The sequence below is a fragment of the Eurosta solidaginis genome, chromosome 1 (assembly GCF_040869045.1).
Source record: "Eurosta solidaginis isolate ZX-2024a chromosome 1, ASM4086904v1, whole genome shotgun sequence".
Classification (NCBI taxonomy): domain Eukaryota; kingdom Metazoa; phylum Arthropoda; class Insecta; order Diptera; family Tephritidae; genus Eurosta; species Eurosta solidaginis.
In genome coordinates, this window is record NC_090319.1 from 23,639,844 (window position 1) to 23,661,109 (window position 21,266).

The following is a 21,266-nucleotide window of genomic DNA, read 5'->3' on the forward strand; positions in this document are numbered from 1 at the left end:
AATCCGCAAAGCCGAATTATCTTTGGTAAGGTATTTCCAAGCTAACGTTTTCCAACAAGAAATTTCTAATTGCAGGTCAGGGAAGCCAATACCGATACGTAGTACCCTCGTTCGTCATCAGCCGTTTTTAGACGACGCAGGCATAATACGAGTACGAGGTCGAATTAAGAACGCATCGTGCACGAACGATATAAAACATCCGATTATTTTGCCTAAAAATTCACCGCTCGCTAAAGCAATAGCCGCTGAAACTCTCATCGGTATGCTGCACGCTGGCCGGCAAATGATGCAAGCTGCTATACAACGTAAATTTTGGATCCCTGGCATTCGCAATTTAGTTCGGGGTACATACCGTCATTGCGTACGATGCAAACGCTTGAACCGCAAACCGCTACAGCAGCAGATGTCCGATCTACCACCTAGTCGCGTTACGAGTACGCGATGCTTCCTTCAAAGTGCGTTCGATTTTGCCGGCCCATATAACGTAAAATTTACTCATCGTAGAGGCGCGAAATCAACAAAGGCGTACATTTGCTCATTTATATGTATGAGCACAGGCGCCATGCACCTAGAATTGGCCGGAGACCTCACGTCTGCAAGCTTTATCGCTGCATTCAAACGTTTCACCAACCGAAGAAGACATTTTCAGCATATGTTCTCCGACAATGGCACGAACTTTGTCGGTACCGAAAGGGAGCTACGAGCCGCGTGTGAAAGGTGCGTTAACGACGACAAGTTGGCATCTTACTTCGCCAACACCCAAGTCACCTGGCATTTTAACCCTCCAAGCGCTCCACACATGGGCGGCTATTGGGAGGCTGGAATTAAGCGCATAAAGCATCATTTAAAACGCGTACTAGACTCCGCGTTACTATCTTACGAAGAGTTTTCAACAGTCCTAACCGAGGTGGAAGCATGCGTCAATTCTCGACCACTCTGCTGGATACATGCTGACATACAAGACTTCGAAGTGCTAACACTTGGGCACTTTATCATCGGCGAACCAATAAAGGGGTTACCGGAGCTTGACACAGAACCCTTCAAGGGCAACCTTCATCAGCGGTGGCAAGCAATCACAGCAATTCTGGAAGCGATGGCGAGACAATATCTCGCGAATCTTCAGCGATGATCGAAGTGGGTTCGTCCAACGCAAAACCTACAACGAGATGATGTCGTAGTTATACACGACAACAACGCTCCGCCCACTAAATGGAAACTTGGTCGAGTTCTCGACAGCTATACCGGCTCAGTTGATCGCGTACGAATTGTCAACCTACGAACATCTGAAGGAGAGCTGCTAAGACCTATTGCGAAGCTATCGTTATTACCAACAAAAACAGACATTTTTTCACTTTGAATTTTATTGATGTAAACTTTAAATACTTTGTACCTTTTTCTAATTTTGAACGGTCGTTCAAGGCGGCCGGCATATTTGCGCCTAATTGGCATCTCTATATGTAATCATATCAAACGTCAATTAGTGGCATTGGCAGCACTGACTGTCAGCTGTCAATGGCTACTTCCGATTATTCTTTATAGTAATTAAACAAAGAAAAACTAGTGCAAGTGTTTTTTATAATCGGCTATAATCCTCGCGTAAGTAAACCTTACAACCCGCAACCCGCATTTTAACGCTAACAATATGTATGAGCACGTAACTGCCGAAAACTCTGAAGTTTCCGAGAAAAATAATGCAACTTCGAAGACTGGACGTACTCTTACTTCACCGACATATAATACAAATCGAGTGACTTCTCCAGAACCTGTGGCATCAACCAGTAAAGGAGTCGTTTCACCATGGCAGATTTGACCATTGCCAAAGATTAGAAAGCCGGTTGCTACCGGAAGAGGAAGAAAGTCAAAAGCTACAGTATTAACAAAATCACCATATAAGAATCAGTTGGAAGAAAGCTTTCGGAAGATCCGGGAAAAAGTGAAGCCAAAAATTAAAAAAGAAAAGGAACCATCAAAAAATCAGCAGCGAAAGCTATAAAAGCTGAATGTGAAGAATTAACCAGTGACTCCGAAGTAAGCGTCGTCTACGCAGAATCGAATCAAGGGGATTTTGTTGAAATGCCTCCAGACGGAGCAATTTGCTCATTTTGCGCAAAGTTATGGAAGGACGAAAGAAATATTTCAGAATGGAGTGCTTGTTTACAGTGCGAAACGGTTTGGGCTCATAACGTCTGCATTCCCAAAAATAATCCAATTTTTATTTTAATATTAATAGTTCTTAAGCAATTTTGATGTTTCCAATAACTTATTCATTTTTAGTATCAACGAGCCAAGGAGGCATTTTATTTTCTTTAGTAAAACTGATCGGGTTATTATTCGGGTTAAATGGTATATTAAACCAAATTAGCCTACGTTTACGTACCACATTACCCGCCAATTTTTGGGACAGCGGCATTTCGGGCTCATCCCAATTTCGTCTTATAATTTGTAAACTGTTGGTGGTATACAACTTTTGATAAAGTATGCTATAGATGATATTTTAGCAAACAAAATGTGACGAAAGAGAGGTGAACTGGACTTTTGGTTAAGCCAAAATTACCCCAAAACTAAACGCTATACCACAAATTCCGCAGTTCCTCTATTTTGAAGATATTTCAAAGGTTCCTCCAGAAGTTTTTCTGAAAACTACTTCTACTATCAAAAGAGCTGACTCTACATACGCCTTTTCTAATTTATGTTCAATCGTTGCAGATCTAATGTGCTTGCCACATTCTTCAGCGAATGTAGAACAAATTTTTTCTAAAATAAATTTAAACAAAACAAAAATCCGAAACCGTCTGGAAACTGATACATTAAAAGGAATATTACTAGCCCAAGATTATTTAAAATTGAATAACTTTTCCTGTCATAATATTGAAGCGCAAATAAATATGCTAAAAAAATTAACGCAAAAATGTATAACTAAGAAAGTAAAATGATATAGGTTTGATTCGAGCTCAAAGAAAAAATAATAATTATTGTTAAAATGACTGAAAACAAGTACCTTTTGTATGTAATACAAAATTTATCTTTTAAAACGTTTTTGTTATTTACACAATAAAACGAAATGAATTGAAAACGATTTTATATGTTGTATCTGGCAAAAAAAAATAACAATCAAAGATAATTCTCAGAAAAGCGCTTATAAAGTTAATATTGTTGAATGAAATTCGGCGATCTCATTTTGGTTTCCTAACACAACTTTGGTTGTTATTGGTTGTTGCTATAGATATGACGATTTTTAACAATTTTTTGGGCGGCGTCTGACGACTTGGAAAAAAAAATATGGCAACGCTGATTAGCTTTAGAAGGCAATGTATATGAGCTTGCGAAAACAGGTGATCGAGCAACTAAATGGCATTGCATGCATTGCTGAATTGGCTGAACGAGAGCAGATATAGACACCATTGTGAATGATGACTGTCATATCTTCTGCATAAACGTCAAAATTCCAAAGTGATTGGATCACCTGATTTGTAAATGACTATCGCTGTCGCATTCTGTATCTCTTTCTATCACTCGGTGAAGATAGGCGCCACCATATTGAACAGCCTGTCAAAACGCTGAAAAGTAGCCATATTGAACAGCCTGTCAGGCAGTTGACAGATAAGATAACACACTTAGTCATCATTCACAATGATAGACACGGCAAGTGGTGTGAGCGCGCAACTATTTATATCATTGTTTAACGTTTTAGCAAAGAGGATAAATACAATAAGAGCCGTCACTCGTTATTTTTTTGGCATTTACTCGATTTATACTGAGAGGTAGTCGCTACTTTTTTTTTTGGCGAGATTTTTATAAATGTCTTCTATACATTTTCGTGGGGTATTTGTGTTTATTTTTCAACTGTATTTAATTAATTTATTTAGTTCTCTTTCCAAAAATCACAGTTGCACAAGGGGCCTACACGGCATGGATAAATGCGAGACAATTAAAAATGTCCCTCAGAAAACATTCGGCATCAATTTTTTCAATTTCCAGCGAGATACTTGCCACAAAATAACGAGTGACGGCTCTTATTGTGTGCTAAAACCAAAGAAGATAAATATAATAAGAGCCGTCACTCGATATTTTTTTGGCATTTACTCGATGTAAACTGTGAGGTAGTCGCAACTTTTGTTTTATGAGGGGCATTTTCGAATTGCCTTCCATTTATCCATGCGGTGTTGTCACTTTATGCAAACGTGTTTTTTGGAAAGAGAATTAAATAATTAATTAAATACAGTCGGAAAAATAAACACAAATACCCCATGAAAATGTATAGAAGACATTTATAAACATCTCGCCCAAAAAAAAAGTAGCGACTACCTCACAATCTACATCGAGTAAATGCCAAAAAAATAACGAGTGACGGCTCCTATTATATTTATCCTCTTTGCTCTTATTATATTTATCCTCTTTGGTACAGGCTTACAAGTATGATATGTATGAGAAGGAAGCAATTTCTGTCTCTTTCTAACACTGCGGTTTGACACTTCGGTTAGTGTCAAACTATTGTGAAACTCAGTGGAACCTATGTGGAATATGCGTTTGACACTTTTTCGCCTTTGGACTATTGATATCAGGACAAAACGCGTCTTTTCATTTCCCTTTCCACATTTTTGGACGGGTTATTGCAGTCGACCCCGGTTTCAAACTGTTTTTCGTGGAGAACTTTTGAACGTGTAGAAAAACTTAGCACCTGTGTTTGTATTCTTAATACTGGAATAACTACGCGTCCTTAGATACCCCAATTCAAGACTATTGTATAATTTTCTGTAGGACCCATATAGGTGCAGTACATTTTCATACTAAATTCGTTCCAAAAAAATTTACCATCACAGCAACCCATAACTCATATTCTGCTCCTTTTTTGTTTCCCTGCGTCGCTTTCACGACAGCAACCCGGTCATTTTGACACTTCGTTCAGTGTCAAACAATGTTCCACGCAGGTTCCACTGAGTTCCACAATAGTTTGACACTGACCGAAGTGTCAAACGGCAGTGTGTTAGAAAAAGAAAGGAATTGTTTCCTTCTCATACATATCATACTTGAAAACCTGTACTATGACCGCACGGCACAATTAGAGACTCATTTCGATCAAAGCACTTGTCATATTTTCCACAGTAGATGTCCATTGTGCCAATATTGGCAGAAAAAAACAAATAAACAGAAAAAAGCCAAACGAAAACAAATAAAAATTCATAGAGCGAACTAAAACACGTCCGAACGGCACGACGAGTAGAAAGTGGAACGATTACAAATCCTTTACAGACAATCGCTTAGCTGCCCTCTCTATCCCGACTGAAACTCGCCAGAGGGAACGTGCCGCCCGAAGAATTCCAGAAATGTCTCCCTATCTCGACTGATGCTCGCCAAGGTGAACGTTCCGAATTGAATCCGCCTGGGCTCGTTTTATCCCCGCCAAAAGAATTTCGAAAATCCGGCCTCATTTTCCGGATCACGGCGACCCCCAAAAAAGGTGCATAAACCAACGCATCAGATTGCTTGTGGATGAGCATAAGGGGGCGAAATGGGAGGAGCATTTAAGGGATTGTAACCTTTCTGCCGGTGTGGGTAAGCTTTGGTCCACCGTAAGGTCCCTATCGAATCCGTCTAAGCACAATGACAAATCGCCTTTGATGGTAAAGTGTTTTCGGATGTGAAAAATGCGCGAGCGCTTTTTGCCGACAACATATAATACATTCTACGGTTGACAAAGTTAGATGGCGGGCTAACAGACGCGCACATAAACATAAATACAGCGCGTCTCCAATTACCATCACCGCCAAAGAGGTTGAGGATGCCAGCGGTTGATTTGTGATCGGTCGCAGCGGTTAGGTGGGCCGAAGCACTGCTACAACAATAACAACAGGATGCCAGCGGTCATGCTAAACATTCCAAAGCAGTGGGCCAAGACGGCATAACCATACCGATGCTTAAAAACCTAGGTAAAGAGGGATTTAAATATCTAGAACATGTCTTCAACCTGTCCTTTCCACCTTTGTCATCTCCAAAAAATGAAAAATGGCCAAGGTGGTCCCGCTACTAAAGGCTGGTAAACCAGCTAACATAGGATGTTCTTATCGTCCGGTATCTCTCCTATCGCCAGTAGCCAAGGCACTTGTAGCCATTCTGCTCCCCTACTTTAAAGCAAATTTGGAACTAGCAAATCAACAGCATGGCTTCCGAAAATTGCATAGCACAACCAACGCGCTAAATGCCTTTAGTACTCAGATAAATTGCGGTTTAAACCAAAACCCCCACCATAGAACAGTACTCGTTGCGTTAGACCTGTCAAAAGCCTTTGATACGGTCAACCATGGCACATTACTGCAAGACCTGGATCCCCCAATTATTAAAAGGTGGACCGCAAGTTATGTCTGGTCGACAAGCATCGGTGCAATTCAGGAACGCAACATCCAAACCAAGAAGAATAAACAAGGGGTGCCACAGGATGGTGTCCTATCCCCACTTTTGTTTTACTTCTATATATGAAAGCTACCTTCACAACCAGGAGTCACTCTCAGTTCCCACGCCAATGACTGCACAATAATAGCCACAGGCCCAGGCTCACAGATCGATAAGCTACATAACAAAATAAACATCTCCCTGATCTCTCCGGTTTATTCGCCTCGCGAAACCTGAACGAACTTATTTACAACGTGGACATCCCAACTGTCGACCATTTTGAACATCCACGTCAATGGCACCACGCTACAGACTGTCTTACAACCCAAAATCTTCGGTGTGACGTTCGATCAGGATCTACATTTTCATGAGCATGCAGCCGCAATTGTACCGAAAATTCAGAGCCGTAATAATAGCTGGCAGTACTTGGGGTAAGGATAAAGAATCGGTCATTACCACTTACAAAGCAATTGGCCAGCCGATTGCATGCTACGCGTCCCCAAAATGGATATGGTCGCCAAGCCTAAAAACTACTCACTGGAAGAAAATAAGGCCTGCCAAAATGCCGTCCTCAGAACGGGCCACGGGCTGTCTTCTTATGTCCCCAGAACACTATATACATAATGAGGCGAGAGTACTACCCATTAGGGTGAAAAATGAAATGCTAACCAAACAGTTTCTGTTGAATACCCAGAAAGCTGGACATCCCAACAGACACGTTGTTGTTTTTGTAGCAGTGCTTCGCCCCACCTAACAGCCGCGACCGATCACAAATTGTCATCAATATCCTCTAACGGGAGTCCAAGGAAACTTGCTGTTTCAACAGGGGTGGACCATAATGAAAGGGGTGTTACAGGCGTTGGTTCCACATTACAATTAAAGAGATGGTTGGTGTCATGTGGGGACACATTGCAAGCGGGGCATACATTTTGTATGTCGGGGTTTATTCTGGATAGGTAAGAGTTTAACCTGTTACAGTATCCAGAACGAAGTTGAGCAAGAGTGACACGCGTTTCCCTGGGGAGTATGCGTTCCTCTTCCACAAGTTTTGGGTACTTTTCTTTGAGTACTGGATTCACCGGGCAATTCGCGGCATAAAGGTCCGACGCCTGTTTGTGGAGTTCACCAAGGACCTGCTTGTGTTTTTTTGCTTCATACGGCTGGGTTCTCGGGTGCCGTATTTCCTCAAAATACTTGGATGCCCAGGTTTCTGGGTATTCAACAGGAACTGTTTGGTTAGCATCTCATTTCTCTCCCTGATGGGAAGTATTCTCGCCTCATTATGTAGATGGTGTTCTGGGGACATAAGAAGACAGCCCGTGGCGATTCTGAGAGCAGTATTTTGGCAGGCCTGTAGCTTCTTCCAGTGGGTAATTTTTTGGCTTGGCGACCATATGGGTGACGCGTAGCACTTAAACGGCTGGCCAATTGCTTTGTATGTAGTAATGAGCGTTTCTTTATCTTTTCCCCAGGTACTGCCAGCAAGGGATTTAAGGATTTTATTACGGCTCTGGATTTTCGGAACAATTACGGCTGCGTGCTCACCAAAATGTAGATCCTGATCAAACGTCACACCCAAGATTTTGGGGTGTAGGACAGTCGGTAGCGTAGTGCCATCGACGTGGATGTTCAAAATGGTCGACATTTGGGACGTCCATGTTGTAGATAAGGTCGCGGAAGATTTAGTCGGTGATAATGCCAGGTTTCGCGAGGAAAAACTGGAGAGATCAGGGAGGTAGCCGTTTATTCTGTTGCAAAGCTCATCGATCTGTGGGCCTGGGCCTGTGGCCATTATTGTGCAGTCATCGGCGTATGAAACGATAGTGACTTCTTCTGGTGGTGACGGTAGCTTAGATATGTAGAAATTAAACAAAAGTGGGGATAGGACATTTTATATATGAGTGTTTATTTAATTAATGAAATAAGTGAATTGTTACATTTTAAAGTTAATGCGTCAAAGTATATCAATTGAAAGATAAAAAAGTAATAAAGAAGATAAAGAATAAAATATAAATAAATATATTAAAAATAAATTATAAAAATTAAAAAATTGCTTCAAATAAATGTTTTCATACATTAAAAAAAGCAATATGGGCAATCCCCGATTATTAAAATCAAGATAAAGAATGTTCTGTAGACGTGCGTTTATGGTTCCCCTGAGCCACTTACAAATTCGTGGATTTCCATACAAAAAGTAAACATTTTGATTTGGTTCAAACTCTCTAATAGTTTTCTTGGGCTTTACGTATTGCTTCTCTTCTACCTTCTTTGAAATTTCCTCTGGTCGAATCAGATTCAACCTTGTGCGCAACTGTCGCCCCATAAATAGTAGTGCCGGTGATGACCCTGTGCTTGCATGCGGTGCGTTTTTGTATTGCCTCAAAAATTCATTCAAATTTGTTTTTAATGAACTACTCGTAGTACCCATCGCTTTCAATGATTTCTTGACTGTTTGTACGCTACGCTCTGCTTGTCCGTTAGTTGCTGGGTGATACGGCGCTGAATATATGTGATATTTAACACCAACTACTGTCAGAAAGTTGTTAAATTCTGCAGAAGTGAAATTTGTTCCATTATCAGAAACGACAGTTAGCGGCACGCCGTAAACCGCAAACACTTCGTCCAACAACGCAATTGTCGTAGTTGCTGTTAAAAACTTAGTAACTCTCACTTCTAACCACTTACTGTATGCGTCCGAGATTACCAGCAACATCGCTCCCTCGAAAGGTCCCGCATAGTCGATATGAATACGTTCCCGTGGTCCCTTGGGGTATTCCCAATGATGATCCTCACCTTTTGCCGTCTTGTTTCATCTTAACAATTCCTAAATGCCCCGTGTGTAAGTTGTCAACCAGTTTGTTTCGATATTTTAGTGGAATAACAACACGATGTTCGAACGTCAAACATCCGGTGGACAACTTATAATTGGCTTCTGGGGATTTGTACCCTGCCCTTTTCAAGCACTGGCCACTTTCCAGTAGTTTAATTATTTTACCCATTCGTTCATTTTTTCTGGACTCTCTTGCTATGTGTTCTGAACTTGGTGGTAATTGGTTGATTTGGTGAATCATGAAGTGATCGAACTCATCATATTCGTCTAGATTCGTCATGGCTGTCTGCTACAACTGCTTAATTTGTAATGATTTCGGTGGCCGAAAGTGGGCGCGTGAAAGATAGTCGGCATTCGCGTTCGCCTTTGAGCTCTTGTACACTACCTCGAAATCAAATCTGCTTGAAAAGTCTGCGTAGTTCGCCATTCTACTTATGCATAATACTGGAAGCGGTTTGTCAGGTTGTAATATTTGTGACAATGGCTTATGATCGGTGATTAGTGTCCAATGACGCGCGTTTAAATATTTGAAAAATTTCTGAACCGCCCACACAATTGCCAATGCCTCTTTGTCAATCTGTGGATAGCGTTGTTCTGTAGCATTCAATGTTCGACTTGCGTATGCAATTGGTCGTTCGGTCCCGTTCTCTAAACGGTGTGAAAGCACGGCTCCTAGTCCTGTTGGACTCGCGTCTGTTGCCAGTAGTACAGGTAGTGATTGGTCGTATGGCATCAACACTTGAGGTGAAACCAACGTCTCTTTCAATAGGGCAAACGCTGCATTTGCCTCCTTAGTCCAGTAAAATGTCTCTCTTTTCAGCATATCTCGCAATGGCCGTGCACTTGTGGCCAAATCTGGAATAAATGCGCTATAATACGTGGTTCTTCCTAAAAACTGCTGTAACTCTTGGAAAGTCGTTGACTTGGGAGCGTTTAGTACGGCTTCAATGTGTTTTTCGGATTTATGTACGCCCTGTTCGTCGATGCGGTGGCCAAGGAACTCCACCGATGGTGTCGCAAAGACACACTTTGACTTGTTCAAATGCAAACCATGTGATTTAATGCGATTTAGTGTCGTTTCCAAAACTATCAGTAGCTGCTCGAAGTTTTCAGCAAACACAAAGAGTTCATCAAAAAAATGTAAAACATTTGGGACTCCCTGTAACACAGTCTCCATTTTTCTTTGCCAGATAGCTGGAATATTTGCTGCTCCATATACCGCACGAGTAGGTCGTATTAACCCATGCGTCACTGTATTTAATGTCAATACATGCGCAAACTCATCGTCAATTGTTAAATGCGTATATGCATCTGTTATATCTAAGTGACAAAATATTGTAGCGTTTTTCACTTTATTAAACAAATCTTCTGCTTTTGGAATCGGGTGTTCGTCGATGATCATTTTTGGATTGACAGTGGGCTTATAATAACCGGTAATGCGAATACCACCATTCTTTTTTGCTACTACGTGTGTTGTTGAGGCCCATTCTGAATGCTCCACTCTCTTGTAAAAACCTGACTGAATTTTACGATCTACTTCCTGGGCATACTCATCTCTCAGCGCCATCGGTACATCGCGCGTTCGCGCGAAAACTGGTGTTGCTCCAGCTTTGAGCTTTACTTTTGCAGCTGGCCCACTCAACTTCCCAGCTGTCGTACTGAAGATGTCCTCAAAACGTGCAATGAGATGTTGCAGTCGCGTTTGTTGGTTTATTGGTAGTTTTGGTGCTGTTGAATTTATAGTATTGATTCGGTTAGACGATGAAAACAGTTCAGTGAAGTTTATATTGCGATATCCATTCTCGGCCGCAAAGGGTATCACAATCTCCTTGAACGACATACAAATTAAGTCGTCGTGAAGTTTTACCCATTGTCGCAGTTACTACGACCCGTCCAATGCAGTTCACCTTGTGGCCCGTATAGCTTGTACATCGTCGATCTGTCTTTAACAACCTAAAATTTGGTTTAATCAAACGCAACGTTTTGCAATTCATTACTGCACATGGTGCACCCGTATCTAATTCCATCTGAATTTGTTTCCCATCTATATATATAGGAATCGTTTTTCTATCTACTGCATTGCATGCATTAACACTGTTTAGTTTTTGAACTGATTCACATTCATCCTCTGAAATCTGATCTAATTTGGTCTTGCACAATTTGGCGATGTGGCCCACTCTTCCACATGCAAAACATTTGGAATTATTAAATTTGCAGTCTTTTCTAAGGTGCTGCCCCCCACATCCGTAACAATTGGACCCTTTCTCTTTTTCCCTCTGCATCGGTTTTTCCCCACTCGGGTTTTTCGAATTTGTATTTCTTTTTGTTTTAACTGGTGTATATCCCAGTTTATACGTTGGCTCGCTTGTTTGTATCACTTCTGTGCACTTTACGTCTGTTGTGGCGTTTTGTGTTAATTCGATTGTTTGCGCAATTTCGTATGCTTCAGCAAAATTTTTTTGTTTCTTTGCAATAACTTCATCACAAATAACTCGTGATTCTACGCTATACAACAATTGCTCTAGTAGCATTCTATCTAAGAATTCTCCATACTCACAGTGTACAGCCGCTTCTCTTAACCGAAGTGCGAACTTGCAAATCGGCTCTCCCTTTTCTTGTTTGTTTTGCCGGAACTTGATACTTTCTGCATACTTATTCCTACAGCCATCAAAATGGCGAATCAAGATATTTTTTATTTCGCTGTAGTTGAGCGAGTCTGGTGTTTTGGGCTAACAAGAATTTTTAGCGCTGTATTAAGCTCTGCCCCATGTGTACACGTACGAACTTGTGCTGTTCCGCTTCTGGAACCTTGCTCAACTGTATTGCCAATCTACACGTGTGAAATAATCCTGTGCTGAGGATTTATCTTCTGATTTGTATTCCGTAATACTAAACGGTGGAGGTTTGGGTGACACCGAACGATTTAGGTTTGTATTTGCCGCAGCATTCTCTGCAGCCTCCTCCACAGCTCCTCGGATTGCTCCTGCTAGCGCATCCAACACTGTTTTTAAATCCTCCGTTGTAAGGCTTATTTTTAAAATACACTTCTGACACCACTTTTATATATGAGTGTTTACTTAATTAATGAAATAAGTTAATTGTTACATTTTAAAGTTAATGCGTCAAAGTATATCAATTGAAAGATAAAAAAGTAATAAAGAAGAAGGTAAAGAATGTTCTAGCAACACAGTTGCCAGATGTATATATAAATAATTGATTGTCGTGGCGCTGCCATCTCGTTTCATACATAACAGGACACCACCCTGTGGCACCCCTTGTTTAATTCTTCTTGGTTTTGATGTTTCGTTTCTAAATTGCACCGATGCCTGCCGACCACCCAGATAATTTGCGGTCCACCTTTTAAGACATGGGGGAAGGGTGGACCCTTCCAGGTCTTGCAGTAACCATGACCATGGTTGACCGTATCAAAAGCTTTTAATAGGTCTAGCGCTACGAGTACTGTTCTATTGTGGGGGTTTTGATTTAAACCGCAATTTATCTGGGTGCTGATGGCATTTAGCGCGGTGGTGGTGCTACGGAGTTTTCTGAAGCCATGCTGATGACAGGCTAGCTACAAATTTGCTTGGAAGTAGGGGAGCAAAATGGCTTCAAGCGTCTTTGCTACTGGCGATAGGAGAGATATCGGACGATACGACTCTCCTATGTTAGCTGGTCTCCCAGGCTTTAGTAGTGGGACCACCTTGGTCATTTTCCATTTTTCGGGTATGACAGAGGTGGAAAGAGACAGGTTGAAGACATGTGCTAAGTATTTGAAACCCTCTTTCCCTAGGCTTTTAAGCATCGGCATGGCTAAGCCATCTAGGCCCACTGCTTTGGATGGTTTAGCATCTTCAACCTCTCTGGCGGTGATGGTAATTGGTGACGCGCTGAATTTATGTTTATGTGCGTGTCTGTTGGCCCTCCGTCTATCTTTGTCGACCGTAGAATGCATTACATATTGACGGCACAAAGCGCTCGCGCATTTTTTCGAATCCTACAGCACTACATTGCCGAAGTCGATGGAAACTTTGTCATTGTGCTTAGACGGATTCGATAGAGACTTTACGGTGGACCAAAAGTTACCCACACCGGCAGAGAGGTTACAACCTCTTAGGTGCTTCTCCCATTTCGCCCGCTTGTATTCATCCACAAGCAATCTGATGCGTTGGTTTATATTCCTTATTTGGAGGTCGCCTGGATCGAGCTGTCTTATAAGGTCACGTTCTCTCGCTAAATTTGCGGCCTCCGCCGGAAAGTGGGGCCGAATTTCGGGAATTCTCCCGGCGGGAATGAAACGTGGCGAGGCGGATTCAATGGCCTTGCGGAAAGCACGCCCGCCTTGGCGGGCATTAGTCGGGATACGGAGGGCAACAAAGAGGTTGTCTGTAAAAGATTTGTATTCATCCCACGTTCCTTTTTAAAAGTTTATGAAAGTGCGTTTTTCTGTGACGATGAAGTCGGCGGTACGCTCGAACGAAATAAGTATAGGCAGGTGGCCGGATGACAATGGTACCATCCGCTGCCAGTTGACGCAGTTTACGAGTTCTGGCGTCGTTTCAGAACGTCGTTTCTTCTATTTGATCCGCCAACATCTCACCCCTACTATCCACCCGCATTGAAGCCGCCTAAGATAATGCGATTGTTGCCAGTAAGGCGCTAATATTAGGGCGGTATGGGTATTGTCCCTGCGGTCGATGCCAGGATCAAATATATGATATTGCACAGAGTAGTGTATGATAAACGCGAGGCCGCCTCCATTTCCGCTCATGCGATTTTTTCTGTGGACATTATACCCAGAACAGGTTTGCAGTGCAGATCTTGCTGTGAGCTTAGTCTCTTGAATCGCAGCAATACGGATACTGTGCCGCTTCATGAAATCGACTATCTCCGTGATCTTACTTTTTACTTTTTATTACTTAATATATATATATATCATACACGTCTGTGAATTGAAAATGAATTTGTGATATTTAAAATTTATTGTGAAATCAAAAAATATGTAAACATATTAATAATAAATATCAATCTATCTATCTATCTTCCCAGTTAGTTCATTACAGTTTAACTGCCGAATTCTGAAGTGCATAGGGGGGAGACGTCGCCACTCTGCGAGTAAGCGACGGGTGACTACGCCTGGGTTGAGGAAGGCCAGGACGCAACTGCTGTTGTAGCCCTGGGACTGGGCGTCCTTGGGCAAGCATTGGGCTTAGGAAGACATATCCCTAAGCATTATACGGCACCTGACTACACAGCCGTATAAAGCTAAAAATCACAAGCAGGTCCTGAGTGAAATCCACAAACAGGCGTCAGACCTCTATGCCGGGAATTGCCCGGTGAATCCTTTACTAAAAGAACAATACCCAAAACTAGCGGAGGAGGAACGCTATCTCCCTAGGGAAACGCACGTCACTCAATTTCGATCTGGGTACTGTAACAGGTTACCTATCCAGAATCAACCCCGACATACAAAACGTATGCCCCGCTTGCTATGTGTACCCACATGACGCCAACCATCTCTTTAACTGTATTGTGGAACCAATGCCTCTAACACCCCTCTCATTATGGTCCACCCCTGTGGGCCCTATTGGATGGGGCGAAGCACTAATACAACAACAGTAGAAAATTGCCGACAGAAATGCGGGGGAGGCGTTTATCGGCGGCGTATATATCTAGTATATGTATATAGGATTAGTTTATTTTAACAATCAGTCTTTATTGGCATAATTCAACTTGGGTAAAGTATTAATTGTAAATTATATATGTATGTATGTATGCATATTCATGAAGTTTGCAAAATGCATTTGTATTATTAATAACGATCAAATTCCAGTTATATTCCTAGAAAATATTCATATGAACACACAAGTATCTCCTTATTTTTATTTAATCAATTGTCATGGGCTTTCCGCATCTTGCTTCCCTTTTTCCTTTTCACTTTCGTTATGAGACTCAGCTTGTTCGAGCAATATTGCTGGATTTGGTAGGCCCTGATGTGTTTCTTGCTTCAACATAGTCCAGTCGTAAACATAATCATAATGATGGTTCAATTTACTGGACAGAATCCTAAAATGCTGTCGAAGATTGATATAATCAGGTCGTTCCTCATAGTTCAAATTACGGCAGTAATGCAGATACCATAAGAATTCTTCTGGAAATCCTTCGCAAAGAACTTCAATAGGGGTAGACATTTTCTTTTCCGAAATTGTTTCACGCTTTTGTTGCTTGTTATTTGCCTTCATACCTTGCCAAGGCAAAACGCCGCGTAGGAAGTATATCATTACATAGCCTAGTGATTCCATATCATCTCTTCTAGATTGCTCAATGCCTAAATGGGCGTTTATTGAAGCATAGCGTGCTGTTCCTACAAAGTTTTTCTCCTCACGGTACGGTATATGAATGCGGGAACCTGAGTAATAATATTTATTGGCCACTCCAAAGTCAATTAAAAATGGTATTTTGCGATGCGGTTCTATGCCCATAAGAAAGTTATCGGGTTTAATATCTCTATGAATAATGCCATTAATATGGATGCAATGAAGGCGCGCAATCATTTGATCCACTAGCATTAGCACCGTTTTAATAGTAAAATGGCGTTTGCAAGAATTGAACAAATCCTCCAGAGAGGGCCCGAGTAAATCCATGACCAAAAAGTTAAATTTTTTTTCTTTTCCGTGATGTCGGATCCTGGGTATGCCAACACATCCACGTAAAATTTTATAGAGTTTTGCTTCGTGCAAAAGTTGAGGATGTGTCGCATTTGTTTTCTCGATTTTAATTGCGACTTCCTCACCACTTTGTATGCACATTCCAAGATAAATGTCTCCTTGCGCTCCACTACCTATTTTTCGTATTATTCTGTATTTTTCAGCAAATTTTATTTCCGACCGATTTTCCTTCATGCGCGGCACTTTCACAAATCCGACTCTTATTACCATATCCTTATTCATTATTCATCCACATAAAATGCGTTTTCAATAAGTTTTAAAATTTTTTTTATAATTTTTCAGAATACAAAATTTATACCATTGTATCCATAGTAAATTTTACCAAGTACCGCAACTAACAGCTGATCGGTGAAATGCGCACATTCGCACGCACAGTTTTCGGCCCAGTTTCAAAAACAAACTTTAGATTATTTAGCTTAAATTTTAAAGTGAGGTAATCCTTACCAATTGATATATATATAGAATATATAAGGCGGTTTTGTTGTTATTAAAATAATCTTTTTATTTATATTAAAGTTTTTATCATTAGTTTTTGAACTTTATTTTAACAATTTCATGAGATTTTAAAGAATGTTCGTGCATATAAATACAACCATGTGCATATACGTTTTGACATTACATTTCATACACGTTCGTATTTGCCATTCTCATTGTTTCTAAATTCGTAAACAATGGCTATCATCCGGTGGCAAAATCCTGAGCCAGATAAATAATTTTCATGTAAATGCACCAACAACGATTTGAGCCAGATAAATCCAGATAGAAGTCTGGTTCAATTTGTGAGCCAGATAATTTGTTAATTACTTATTTTTAGGTTGGCAACGCGGCCTTTAATATACCTACTTTTTTAAAAATAGATGTCGTTGCTTAGCCTTTCGCCGTATGAGTTAAATGAAAAACAGCGGCGACATCTGCCTATCACATTTCACGTGTGTGAAAATTTCACGACATCTGCTTCTCAAGTCTCAATGATCCAGAGCATTCCCTGCAAAAATTGTTGAATTATGTGTTCCATTTTCTTCATGTTGGAGTACTCCAACAATACTCCTTTGCAATGCGTTTGCGGACCACCATCAGCCGAACATAGCTCGTTTTTTAACGACAGTGATCACGACACGATGACGATCGAACCGAGTTGCCAAAAGTAAAATATTGCATGCAAATAACTAATAATAAAATTTTACTTTGGCAACTCTGATAAAATGCAACAGCGCACTGGTTTTATGTATGCATCATTGTGAATGATGACTAAGTGTGTTATCTTATCTGTCAACTGCCTGACAGGCTGTTCTTCAGCGCCTATCTTCAGCGGGTGATAGAAAGACAGAATGAGACAGCGATAGTCAAATACAAATCAGGTGATCCAATCACTTTGGAATTTTGACGTTTATGCAGAAGATATCACACTTTCATTCACAATGGTATGCATACTATAATATGTATAGAGAAATATTAGTTTCTTTATTCACGCAAATGCTAAATAACATAAAAATATTGGTAGTATAATAATATAAATGTTGTATTGCCCCTCTTCATTTACTTTCATTTTAAATTAAATTCACTTCGATAATTCTTTCCGACACAATTCCTCTTTAGTACGTTGGCATATGATCCTCTGTGGGTGCTCCATGGAGTACTACAGTGAAAGTAATTTGGAAAGTACTCTCGCGTATGTACTCTATGGCATACTCACAAACAAAGCGAGAGTGGGATCACCTACTCCTCTACTAGGACATTGCAATGTTAATTGGAGCGCATTTTTTGTATGAATACCAAAAATTTTTGAATATAAAGATATTGCATGCGCAAACTTCGGTGGAAAGCAGCGGAGCGTAACAAAATTCTAGTAGGTCACTTTCACCACACCAAAAACTTTAACACAATTTTTAACATAATTTAAGCACAGAAATACACTGATTGGAGTTTTAGTGAGTAAAAGTTAAAATTCTGACCACATTAGCTGAATAAAAAGTGTACAAATAATTATTAAATAACAAATACAGACACTGGTAGTTTAACAAATTCTGCTGTGGTAAGTGGTGAATGTGACCTACTAGAATTTTGTGAAGCTTGCCTCACACGATTTTTCGTCTATGCAATGTCTCTATATTATCAGAAACGATATAATATAGAGACATTGCAATTAAAATTGTTTTCTTTTCCGCGATATCTGATCTTGGGTATGCCACCACATCCACTTATACGTTTATAGATTTTAGCTTCGTGCAGAAGTTGAGGATAACTTGCGTTTGTACTCTCCTTTTTAACTGCGACTTCCTCACCACTTTCTATGCACATTCCAAGATAAATGTCTCCAAACGATCCACTACCTATTTTTCGTATTATTCTATATATATCACCAAATTTTATTTCCGCCCCATTTTCCTTCATGCGTCGCAGTCTCACATATCTGACTGTTATTATCGTATTCTCATTCATTATTAAATTAAATAGTATCAGGAAGGGTACCAATTCACATAAAACGCGGTTCTCAAATTTTTATAATTTTAATAATTATTAATTAATCACTGATGACCTGATTAGAGTTGGCAAATATCCCCATCATTGTTTACCATGGTTCAATTATTGAACCATGATTGTTTACTATATAGTTTGGCAGCTTAATTCGAGGTTATGTTGCGAATAGAGTGGAAGGCACTTGCAGGCCGTGAAAATAGGCATTCGAACAAAGAGGATAAATACAATAAGAGCCGTCACTCGTTATTTTTTTGGCATTTACTCGATGTATACTGAGAGGTAGTCGCTACTTTTTTTTTTGGGCGAGATGTTTATAAATGTCTTCTATACATTTTCGTGGGGTATTTGTGTTTATTTTTCGACTGTATGTAATTAATTTATTTAATTCTCTTTCCAAAAATCACAGTTGCACAAGGGGCCTAAACGGCATGGATAAATGCGAGCAAATTAAAAATGTCCCTATCAGAAAATATTCGGCATCAAATTTTTTAATTTCCAGCGAGATACTCGCCACAAAATAACGAGTGACGGCTCTTATTGTATTTATTCTCTTTGACTCGAATAGAGTGGAATGAAGAACAGTAGGAAGACCAGAGTTGCATTGGATCAATCATTGCATCAATATTAAAGATAAATTTAGAAAAAAATAATTAAATACTTGAGTATAAGCAAACATTTTCTGTCAATTACTGCAATTAAGGTGTCCTAGATGCTATATATTCCAAAATTATAACATTTATGTCTGTTTAAAAATTTAACTTCAATTTCCCTAAGATTTCCGTAATATGGCCATTAGTGATGTTTGTGTGTGTGTGTGCAAATTCTGAGCGATCAGCTGTTAATTGCGCTACTTGGTAAAGTTTACAATGATCCGCATAGTGTATAGTAATCACAGTAAATTTTACCAAGTAGCGCAACTAACAGCTGATCGGTGAAATTCGCACATTCACACGCACAGTTCTCGACTCAGTTTCAAAAAAAAACTAGATTATTTAGCTTAAATTTTAAAGTGAGATATTCCTTACCAATTGATATATATATAGAATATATCAGGCGTTTTTGTTGTTATAAAAGGAATATTTTTATTTATATTAAAGTTTTTATCATTTATTTTTGAACTTTAATTTAACATGCGATTTTAAGCATTTTCGTGCATATAAATACAACCATGTCCATATACGTTTTGACATTACATTTCATACACGTTCGTATTTGCCATTCTCATTGTTTCTAAATTCGTAAACAATGACTGCGGTATTCTGTGTGATTTTTCGAAAAAATGTATTATTTTTGTGAAATCTTATACTTACAGGCCGATTCTGAGCGTTACCGGTAAAATAGTCCCCAGAACATTATGTAACCGAAAATCGTTACCAGTTCTTTTATGCGCGATTCTGGCCAAAGTGGTAACGCTGTCATCATCGAAAACCTCTCCAATGTCTGTGGTGAAATTTAAAAGTTGGTTTTCTTCGCTTTATCCATGGCGGAACGATACAAAGTGGCAGCATGCGACAGCTGAATATAAACTTTTTTATTTGATTTGATACATCAACTTCCGGCGCTGTTCGATTTTGACATTCGTCCATCGAATTTACAAAAACAAAGTACATGGAATTTTTATTTATGTTTGTAGGTATGTCACCATGCAGCCACCTTGTATGGTTCCGCCATGGCTTTACCGAAAATGTGTCACTCGTATATACGAGGTTAACATATAAACGAGACGATGTGTATATATGTACATACATGCATAAGATTTTACATAGTTATATTGTAATTTATTCTGTGAAAGAACATAATGTAAACAAATATATAATATATAGCAAGATGCAACACTTTTTTACTATTATCTTTACTTATTTGCGCTTACAATTCTTTATTTTTCAGTTTTGCCTTTTTCTAAACAACAGCTGTTGTTTGGTTATTTCGATGTAACCACCTACTTTTGTGGGTAAAAAATTATCTGGCTACTTTCGCGGATAGAATACCAAAAGGGTGTAAAAGTTTCCGCATGATTTCGTTACCGTGGTAAAGAATGTTGTTACCACACTAGAATCGGGGCGTTAATCTGTGGTATTGCGGTGGTCATAAAGCTTTTATGCAAAAATACTTAGCCTCACAACGCGACAATGTATTTCGTAACGTCGAAGTACTTATATGTATATGTATTTGATGTGGAAGCTTGTATTTGAGAACACGGTTGCCACTACAGTCCATTCCCTTCCCCCATATATGGTCCACTGGTCACTTTTTCTCAAATTTGGTTCTTTTTCGGCACGGTTTTGGTACTTTTATTTCTTTTTCATTGAAACAAAAATTCAAAACACTGCTAAAAAATTGCCGCAAATCTATTAACCAAATATAATTTTCAATTTATTCCAATGGAATTCTTACCAAGAAAATTGCTCTATCAATAAAATGTAGCAGAACAATGACATTTCACTTGGGAGATAATTTAGGCGAGGCATTAAAAATGAAGTGTTGAATGTTCGGACAAACACATTGTCATTAATTTTTGATGAAACAACGCACTTATCAGAAAAATACTTGTTTTAGTTGTTTAGTTGTGTTTAGATATTCCGATCGGTGTTCAATTATTATACAGTTGAAACTTTTAAGACGCTTCATTTTTAGCCTGAGTTCAAAACTCACACTTACTGAATCTAGGCTCTGGTATGAAGTTTAAACTGTGAGTAAAAATGAAAGCATCTATAAAAATAGCATTAAAACAATTGCTTAGTTTCATTTACGATTTATTGAGTTTGCCACAACGCAAATTGTTTAACAGTTCCTTACTAAAACCTAACTGCGCTATACATTTTATTTCATTGCAATCAAGCAAAACT

The 21,266-nt window shown here is 39.6% G+C and overlaps 2 protein-coding genes across 2 annotated transcripts in view; both read right to left on the bottom strand.

Annotated features, from left to right (window-relative positions):
• Positions 1 to 21,266, bottom strand: part of LOC137250365 (protein SHQ1 homolog) — a 69,806-nt gene that overhangs the window by 20,936 nt on the left and 27,604 nt on the right. The gene's annotated exons all lie outside the window — the stretch shown is intronic.
• Positions 14,910 to 16,305, bottom strand: LOC137250371 (casein kinase I-like). Its single transcript, XM_067783029.1, has one exon. The coding sequence runs from the start codon at positions 16,162 to 16,164 to the stop codon at positions 15,112 to 15,114; it is 1,053 nt and encodes a 350-aa protein (XP_067639130.1). The 5' UTR covers positions 16,165 to 16,305; the 3' UTR covers positions 14,910 to 15,111.